Genomic DNA, 10,178 nt, shown 5'->3' with positions numbered 1-10,178 from the left:
CGTCCCTCACCCCTGACCGCTCCATCGTGGACCTGGCCAAATCCATATTGGGCTTACTAAGAAAAGAGCTCTTAGTACCCACAGGGCGGAAAGAGTTTTAAAAACAGTCATTCTGGCTTTTCATCTAACTCGCATTGTTACTTTTCCAGAAACTATTTTAAATATAGAAATAAACAGTATTTATCCGTATATTTTCTCAAAGTGTGTTCAGTAAAGTCCTCACCAATATTCTCGTTTTGGGTCAGAGAACAATAGCTCAATAGAGGATAAGTAGCAACTAAGTGAACTTCAACTTCAGCCGTAAATGAGTCACTTCATGGATTTTTGGATTGAACAAATCAATAATAATAAACATTCTAATAGCAGAATTTATTTCGCTACTACTGGTTAAAATTCAAAACCGAAACATCTAAATTATTAGTGTAATTACACAGCAGCTGTAGTATTAAGTGCAGTGTGATCGAAAAAAGTCGCGCAATCCAACACTCCGGTAGTCCATAATAGTATAGAAATCATGTGATTTAACAAACGTTTACACAATGTCATAATGTAACCATCTTTTAACAGTGACTTAATGTGTTCAAAATAGCTAGCTTCCCTAATACACGCTCTTTTCATGAGATTACGAACCACTTTACGTAGAGTTGACAAACATATTCCAAATTACTGAAGCAAAGCTAACTTTAATTCTCTGAAGATTACTGTTGTATGCCTCAAGATAAGCTACCGATTTTCGGGGTTAAGATCCGGAAATCTTGGGTCCACAGATCGGTTGAAATGGCATTTCTTAGAGAATTGCTCACGTTGGCAGACGTTTGACACAGGTATCCCTCGTATAATACTGTAGTTACGTTCCGAAAGAGTGCAGTGTTATGCGAATCCGTGCTACGAAACAAAAGGACTAATGCATTTTTTGTTGATCAGAAGTATCGCAACAAGAAGTGTTAATTCAAGAGGCCGTGACAAAATTTATGCTCATTTAAAAAAAAAAATGATACTCCATTTAATCAAGACTAGCAACTGTTGACATTTAATCTAAAATGCTCCCGAAAGTCCTTCGAGCGGTATCTTGGCAGGGTAACTCCACATAACCAGGGCCGGATTTAGATTTGATAAGGCCCTAAGCTATTTGAGATAATATCTGGACTTATTTGGCACTGACATAAATGACCCCCCTATATATGATTTACGGATACCTAGAGGGTTAAGAAGAAGTATATAGATTTCAGTTTAAATTGTTTAAATTTTAGTGAAGATTTTCACTAAAATTGGGTCAAGAGTATGGGACATTCCGGACGTGCGGCATTGGGACAAATGCTGCAGTATATTTAAGTATATGACAATTGCTCACTCGGACAATTTTTTTTGGGCTCCCCCAAGGAAGGGGCCCAAAGCTATAGCTTTGGTAGCTCATACGTAAATACTGCACTGCACAACCTTTTACTGACGATGTATGTACAGTACAAGGTGCGTCGGTTAGTCGACGTATGAATGCTGTTTATCGACATTAAAACATGTTGGTAACTTAGATTAGTTTTAAAAAGCTTGTGGCGAAATTTTTGCAGAGGGTTTTTACACAGGGGAAAAAAATCTCTGCCATGTTTAGGAAATATCCTGAGTTTTACTAGTTAGACTGTTGTGTAAAGTTACGATGAGGAATTAGTCCGGCAAGTTTAAAACTATGTAATGATGTCACCTACAGGTTTAAGGTGACTTCCAGTAAAAACCATAACGAAATTTGTGCCTTTCGTGCTGAGGGAGGGAAGGTAAGCTGTCCTAGTCTAGATGAGTCTTGTTCGGGAAAAAAAAGTCGCGTACAGTGTCTTTCACCGAGGTGTGTTTAAAGTATCAAATTGTTACTTCACTTCTGTGAAGCTTTCCTTTCGAAAGAAAGGAGCTGTTCAGATTTAACTCAAGTTGACTAAATAGAGTAATTCCATATGTAACGCCCGATCACGAGCAAGATTAGGCCGCGAAATAAACGCAGAAATGAGACGTTAGATGAGTTTAAACAAAGCTTTTAATTGCAACAGGTATTATAAAATAGTGAATATAAAGTACTAAAAAGGCTAGATCAAAAAGAGTACAAGTTAAACCCGTTAGACAATATATACATAAAGGGGAAAGTTATAAATGTATCACTTCGTTGAGTTACAATTCAGCAGTTTCTTTATAGGCGATGCCCGTTCGGAGATCTGTCCAGTTCATTATCGAGGTTGCGCCATTTCTTGTAACTACCATTAACTTCCTGCCATGGTTATAAAAAAAATTAAATACTTTAACCTTATCGAACTATGAGATGAGATGAGATAAATGCACACTTACAGTCTTGTTATATAAATCGCTCTCCATTGGTCTAGTTTTTTCTATGGGATCGGAGTATTCCGAATCTATAATTAGAGGTTCCTCCTTTTGCAAAAAGGAATGCCTGAAGGAGACGATTATGTTGCGTCCACGATTACGAATTTTTGTCCTAGGGAAGAGAAACTTTATTATGTAGCCTATAGACTTACGGTACCTGTTTTTTTTGCTTTTAAACTAATCTTACTTGTCCTTCAGACACAAATAAGTGAAGGCGACAATGATTAGGATGAGAATAATGCCAATAATAGCACCAGCAATCCACCCATTTGCACTTTCTTCAACATTTGCTATCATGCTTTGAATTTCGTTCTCGCATCTCTCACCTTCATAGCCAATTAAACAGCTAAAAAAAGCAGCAGCTTTGTTAGTAACAAAAACCAAGACAAGGGAAAAAAGAGCAAGCGCCTAGAACTTACTTGCATTGTTTAGTCGTTCCAACGATTTCGCATAATCCTTCGTTGTAGCAGTAATCGGGCATGCAGGTTTCTATAAGAGGGAAAACCACCACTTATAATATTGAAGTTAGTGGATTTGGCAAAGTTTAATAGCTTACCTTGACATCGGCCAGATACTAGATCGTAGCCATCGCTACATTTGCACACACGATTGTTGTTCTTTAGCAGACAAAGATGGTCACACGGACTTCGTGAACAAGGATTGAGAACTGCAAAAAAGTAGTGTTTTAGATGACGAAAATCGAAGTTAAATCTAGGTCAAGGAAATGAATATTTACCGCTTTGACGAAGCACGGGATGGAAAACAAGCAGTTGCCGCACTACGCTCCCACTCTGGGCGATGATGAGTGGATCTCTACAATTGAATTTGTTGCACTTGCAAACATGATGCGATTCCCATTCAGACCAGTATAAGTAATCCTCGAACACAGATAGAGCGAAAGGAAGCTTTGCTTTCGAGGTCACAATCCGTCTGAAAACGAAGACAGTTAAAAATTCTTGTTTTTCATTTGTAGAAAACAATAGAAACTTACAAGTTGGCTCCGTTATAATCGACAGAAGCGATTACATCACGTTTAAATTCCACCCAGTATGCGTGTTTTAAGATCTGATCTACGGCAATAGCAGAGGGATTCACTACTTTGTGAGAAACTATTTCCTGATAATTGCTTCCATCCATTTCCATTTTACTTATTGCATTAACAAGACCAATGAACATTATTCTGCAAACAACAATAAAAAAGTTAAGAAAACAAATACCAAAGTGTCTTGCTTTAAAGTCTTACCCGTCGGTAGGCACGAGAGTGAAAGTATTGATCCTTTCATTATTTAAGAGAGTGGCACAATAAGCTTTGTTGTTACAAACGTGTATAGAGTGACCACAAACGTAGTAATAATTCAGTCCAACCCAATCGTAGGCTACTAGAGTTACATCGTCCGAAGTATTAAGTAGTACGCCCGATGTAAGGTCTTCCAGGGAGAAATACATGATGGACTTCTATCAAAAGAAAATAAAATTTAAGCGCCTAAGAGCCAACATTCATTCCAGAATTATTGGATCTACCACCTTCTCTGCATCACCCCAAATGATTACACTCTTTTCTCCTGAGTCTACCAAATCCATTCCCTTAATGTTATCTATGTCTTTAACTAAGATGCTTTCATGGTGATGCAACAAGTCTATAGCTCTAATATCATTCCGAACTAACAAAAGCAACAATGAGATGCCTCCTGAAACAATAAATTCCATGAAGTGACTAAATATTTTACCCTATCATATAAAAGTTCCATACCGATAGCTTTGCATGTTCCGTTGTGTTGCAGCGAGTAACCATCGTCGCACGTGCAGATGTAACTGCCTTTTGTATTAAAGCAGAAATGGCTACAAGAACCGAGCTGCTGACATTCGTCGACATCCAAACAGGACATTTTATCGGCGCCTAACTCGAAACCTTCGTGACATTGACAGAATGGTCCTTCCGGTCCATGAATACAAATATGGGCGCATCCGTGGTTGTTCGAACCACACGTGTCCTTACAGTGATCTCTCTCGTCCGAGAAATCGTAACAATCTGCTTTTCCGTCACAAACTCTATCCAGGGTAATGCATGTACCTGACTGGCACCTAAACATGGTTTCTGGACAGGAAGAAACTAAAAAAAAACAAGGAGTTAATTTCTAATGCTATACCATGTAAGCTTACCTCTCGACACTAAAGTTCCTACATTTTAACGGACTCTGAGAAGTGGTCGTTGCTGTTGTACGATGACATTGGGGAAGATCTTCGTCACTTCCGTCTGCGCAATCCGGGGCACCATCGCATTTCCAAGCCGAAGGAATGCACTCACCTGAGTGACAGGAAAATTCAAAGTCTTCGCATGTCACGGCTGCAAAGTGACGTAATAAAATTTGAAGAAGCAAGTACGAGGAAGGTTCACCAGCCAGAGAGAAGGGGAGATTAAAAAACTTACAGCAATCAAGTTCATCGTCTCCATCAGGACAATCTTTTATTTTGTCACATCTATCTTTCTGATAAATACATGTTTTACCATCTTGGCATTTAAACTTGCCTTTCGGACAGTCGTGATCTAGTGTTTATCAACATAAAAAGTCATTACAGTCCGACCTTAAGAATAAAAAAACTGCATTAAAAATACTTACTGCAATTAGTTTCATCTTCTCCGAAAAGACAGTCATTGAAGGTGTCGCAGACCAAACTTTTAGGAATGCATAGATCATCTTCACATCGGAATTCCTCAGCACTACATGTCATGGCCTTGCCTAAATCAAACATAAGTTTAAATACACAATTGTCACGCGCACACGAACAAAAAACAAACAATCCTTACTGCAATTGTCTTCATCCGTATTATCGAAACAATCTCTCTCCCCATCACATTGCCAAGTATCCGGAATACACTGACCGCTGTTACAACGAAACATACCATGAGGACACTGACGACTAGCGCAATAAGTCACATTTTCATCATCCCCGTCAGGACAGTTTGGGGTAAGATCACACAGCAACTCCGGAGGAACGCAAGAGCCATTCTTACACCGAACGTGTGTAGGAGGACAGTAAGCAGGCAGAATCTGTATTGTAGAGGCTAAAACGGGCAGGATTAGAAGAATTCTGCAGGGGGAAGAATTTAAAAAAAAAAAAAAAAAACAAACACCTACGACAATTTTCTTCATCAGAATTATCTTGGCAATCGTTAGTACCGTCACACTGCCATCTTATATTAATGCATCTCCCGTTGGCACAGCGAAAGTCACCGCTACCACATGTTAACGCTGTTTAAAAAATTATTTGGATCAGGGCGTGTTTAGGCACTCAAGTTTTAGAAAAAAGATACTCACGACAATCTGCTTCATCAGTGCCATCCAGACAATCAGTTCTTCCGTCACATTTCTTGTCCTTCTCTATACATTTTCCATTCCCACATCGGAAAGATGTGGAAGAGCAGTCAGCAACAACTGCAAGAGAAACAGCACGGTAAAAGAAAAAAAAATAATGCAAGACAACCAAGTTTACCAATTGAAAACAAAAAAAAGACCCACACCTTCGCAAGAGCGTTTGTCGCTAGACAATGTGAAGCCAGTTTGACAAGAGCAAACGGAACCAGAAGGTGAAAGAAGACACAGTTGAGTGCATCTTGAAGCGGCACAAGTTCCTTCTGTAAATGGAAAGTTTAGACCGAAAGGTTCTTTTCCCGGGTAGAGATTTCGAAGTTACTTACTCTTGGTAATTAGTGGGTTGACGTAGACAAGTTTTCTATTTACGTGCAGTTTGTCTTGATTGCCATAAACTACGGTTTTAGGATTAAAATTTCTGGTCACAAAATTTAACGCACGATGTTCTCCGTCCAACCAATATATATTTTGGTCATCGACTGCGATAGATATGACGTGACCAGTGTTGCGCACTGCGATTTTGGAACTGGGAAGAAAAAAAAAATTAAATTATAAAAGACAAAAAAGTCAAGACCCTAGTTTGTTTATATAAATCAGTTACCTGCTTCCGGGCTCAAGTTCCCTCATTAAGATTCTTTCCCCAAATGTATCGCCCCAATATAGTTTGTTGCCACTCCTGTCGACGAAGACAGACATGTAGAAACCGTCAGCTTCGTTAATTTTTCTTCGATTTTCACCAGTCATATCGAACATGAGCACATGCGATTCGTGTCCCACGACAGCTACAAACATTAGGCTGTAGACAGAACAGTACTTTTAAAACGAAACTAAAAAGAAAGCGTTACGGTTAGTGTTCTTAAACCCACCCTCTTTCTGGATGCAGAGCGACGTCAATGGGTCTCACTAATCCACCGATAAGGGTTTTCCTGAACGATCCGTTTCTCGCCACTATCTCTATCGTGCCTTTGTCACCATCGGTCCAAAAGATATTTCCACCTTCGTAGTCGTAGTCGAGTCCAGTTATTTCGGATATATCACCCTCAATAACCACCCTTTGAGGGAGAAAAGTTTTAAGTCAAGTCTTAGTGTTCTGAAAGATTGTTTAGCAGACAACTTACTTTTTACTGTAATTGGCTACATGCACTGCAGATATTCTTTGCTTCTCGTTCTCTCCTATGTACAAAACTCTGGTTTCTGGATCGTATGTCAAATCAGCTACGGGACCTGTCACAACAGGAACTGGGAAAGGTTTGTTGTTATTCGCAGCTTTAGTTGCTATTTGATAGATATTTCTGTCTTCTATCAGATATAAACGAGGTGCATCCAAGTCAACTGGCAGTGAGGGAGAACAGTTAAACAAAAAAAAAAAATAATAATAAATAAAGTTCTTTAAAGTTGTGGTGTAGAAAAAAAAATCTTACTGAGACAAGTTCTCCCGTCAGAAGACAAGAAGAATCCTTTAATACAAGCACAAGTATAGCTTCCTCCAGGAGCTATGAGACACAGATGACTGCAGGCACTCGTTCTGCATGGGTTGTTGTTAACTGAGAAGGAGGGAAAGTTAAAATGTGGCAAAATTATGTGGTTTCTTAAGAGCTGCGAGTTACTTACAGTTCCCATAGAGGACAGGATGTACTACGGTGACAGTTCCAAAGGGTGTGTAAACATCCTTATGGAGGGTGGAGTGGTTTTTGCCTGTAAATTTATTACATCTTTCTATTGAGAATTTGTTCCAGTCTGTCCAATATATGTAATCTTCGAAAACAGCGATTGAATGAGGGCGAAATATTCTACTGTGAACAATTTTCTAAAAAAGAAGAAAGTCAAGGAATTCTTATTCCTCTTACGTTGACATTGTTGACAATAAGGGGAGAAAAAAAAAGGGGGAGAAGTTACCTTTCTATGTAATCCATTCAAGTTTATCCTGCTTATAGACATATCTTTACCATCAGTCCAATATAACATGTTGCCAACTTTATCTAGTGCTAAACCATTTGGCCAAATTAGGTGTTTTGAGACAAAAACAGTCTTCCGACTTCCGTCCATGCCTTGTTTGTAGATTGCGGCATCTTTCCCCCATGCACTCCAGTACATGAACCTAAAAATATAACAATGAAATTCGCGATTATTGATTAAAAATCACGATAGAGAGGGAAGATCAAGATCTTACCCGGAAGAAGGATCCAGAACTAGGGCTCTGGGATTTGTAATGTTTTCAACCAGTGTTAGACATAATGCGGCTTTCAATTTGCATACTATAATTGATCCCAGATCATGATCAACGATATAGATGTTTCTAGCTACCCAGTCTATTCTGATATCTTGAGGATTTTCCAAGCCTAAAAGAGAAAAAAAAAGCAAGGATTGATGTCTCAATGAAACCATGATTTTGTTGGTATATAAAAACCTTACCTATGGAGACTTCGTTTCTAATGTCGTCAGAAGATCTGATATTTACGGAAACAATAGAGGCATTTTTTTGGAGTCCACTTTTCGTCCAATATACTCTATTCTCTACTATGTCGAAATCCAGGCCAAAAGTTGAACTTCCATGGTGGATTATGGGAAATTTAAATGCATTTCTCAACGGTACAGCGACAATACTAACAGAATCGCTGAAAATTAAGAGAGGATCTTCGCCTGTTCGAGAATTAAAAAGAAAGATGTTAGCTTCCCCATGCAAGGAAGGAAGGGAGGGAGGAGAGGTGGTGATGTCTTACCTAAAGCCACGCAACTGTTCTTGACAGGGGAATAACCATCATAGCAACTACAGACAGCTCCTCCAGGCTTGTTTTCGCATTTTTGACTGCAATAGCCATCCACTCGACATTCGTCTATATCTAAAAAGGAAAATAAATTTGTTGGGTAATGAGCACTTAGTATTACCAAAAACGGAAAAGCCAGTTTTAATTTTTACCTAGACAAGTCTTATTGTCTTTGTGTAAGTGATAACCAGAATTACAGTAACAAGCAGGACCTTCCGGGGTTCTCATACAATTTTGAGAGCATCTGTGTTTTGCACAAGTAAAATCTATGTGTAATAAAAAAAAAAGAAAATTAATTTTACTTAGTCGGGGGGGGGAGAGCAGTAGAAACTTACTGCAGTGGGATCCTTCCTCTTCTCCATTGGGACAGTCTGTTTTATTGTCACACACAAACCTCGGATCTAAGCAAGTTCCGTTTCCACACAAGAAGTGACCTTTAGACACTAAACAAGTAGAGGCGATTTTGGTAGTGGTAGTGTCTAGGAAAAAAAAAGACGCAGATACAGTTACTTTGAGTTTTAAAAGAACTTAGTTAAACTACAGGCGGGGAGGGGGAAGTTACTTTTGCACTCGTGTTCATCAGAGCCATCTTTGCAATCTTGGGCTCCATCACAGACCCATCTGGGAGGAATGCATTCCATGGACTTGCAAAGAAAACCGTCGCAACTGATATTGCTGCCACCAACATCTGAAAACACGACAAGAGTTGTTGAAAATAAAGGATACTTTAGTAACAACACTACTTCCACAAATACCGCAGTTCTTTTCATCGGAACCATCTTCACAATCCTGGTTTCCATCACACCGCCATTTGAGAGGAAAACAGTAGCTTTTATCATTACAGTGAAATTTGTCATCAGGACAAGTCGGAACGATGGCTTTCTTTCCTAGAATAATATAGGGAGAAAAAACTTTATTAGAAAGAAAAGGTAGGAGGGGGAAGAACCATACATATAAACACCGAATTCCTACCACAATCTTCTTCATCTTTGTTATTTCCGCAATCGTTTTGCCCATCGCATGCAAATATATACGAAATGCACTCGCCATTCCCGCAATCAATCCAGTTCAATGGGCATTCTATTGAAAAGATCCATAATTAAACAAATTATAAGATTCTTCTACTATTCTTTACTTACCTTTCTGACTCGAAACACTCGAAAAGGAAAGAACAATTAACCAGACAATAAGACATTGTACATTCCGTATATTTACTCCGATTCCCATTGTAACTCAACTGTCGATGAAGTGATATTGTAACTACCGAGTCACAGCCAATCCCTTTTATTCATTTCATCCAGTCATTCCATTCATTTTTTAATTGTTTAAAACGATTTAATATATAAAAATAAATAATTTTAAAAATTAATAATTTAATCTAAATTGATTTTTAATTGGAAATGTTCATTTTTTTTCTAAATTTCAATTTTATTAGCGTTTCTTATGGGAATTTATGCAAATTAGCAGTTTATGGGAGTTTTTTTTCCCCCTTATTTTTTGAAATTAGAAATTAATTTGAGTATTAAATAAATATGTGGAACGATAGTAAATGTTTATTTACGAAATAATAATAATAATAAGTTTATAAATTGCGAAAATAAACGTCGTCTAATTTATTGCTACGTATTAATGTAAAGAGGGTTTCAGTTTGTTCGACTTAGTTTGATCAAATGGCTGGGGC

The 10,178-nt window shown here is 38.3% G+C and overlaps 1 protein-coding gene across 1 annotated transcript; it reads right to left on the bottom strand.

The window, feature by feature from the left end:
* Positions 1–2,045: 2,045 nt before the first annotated feature.
* LOC136968672 (vitellogenin receptor-like) lies at positions 2,046–9,376 on the bottom strand. The gene is made up of 31 exons (XM_067262673.1): positions 9,253–9,376; positions 9,060–9,185; positions 8,833–8,976; positions 8,650–8,763; positions 8,453–8,572; positions 8,145–8,372; positions 7,903–8,071; positions 7,629–7,830; positions 7,344–7,539; positions 7,154–7,276; positions 6,851–7,064; positions 6,599–6,784; positions 6,334–6,528; positions 6,059–6,258; positions 5,882–5,995; positions 5,679–5,795; positions 5,499–5,612; positions 5,168–5,425; positions 4,980–5,099; positions 4,790–4,906; positions 4,544–4,705; positions 4,112–4,471; positions 3,886–4,049; positions 3,605–3,816; positions 3,353–3,541; positions 3,098–3,291; positions 2,918–3,028; positions 2,781–2,850; positions 2,549–2,707; positions 2,326–2,473; positions 2,046–2,248 (listed from the first exon to the last, which is right to left on the bottom strand). Exons 2-31 carry the CDS (start codon positions 9,136–9,138, stop codon positions 2,171–2,173), a joined length of 4,857 nt encoding a protein of 1,618 aa, XP_067118774.1. The 5' UTR covers positions 9,139–9,185; positions 9,253–9,376; the 3' UTR covers positions 2,046–2,170.
* Between the last annotated feature and the right edge of the window lie 802 nt (positions 9,377–10,178).

This window comes from Centruroides vittatus, unplaced genomic scaffold (genome assembly GCF_030686945.1).
Source record: "Centruroides vittatus isolate TY-2023 unplaced genomic scaffold, ASM3068694v2 contig_1506, whole genome shotgun sequence".
Taxonomy (NCBI): domain Eukaryota; kingdom Metazoa; phylum Arthropoda; class Arachnida; order Scorpiones; family Buthidae; genus Centruroides; species Centruroides vittatus.
Note: the sequence above shows the minus strand (reverse complement) of the source record. Positions and strands in the feature narration are given on the sequence as shown.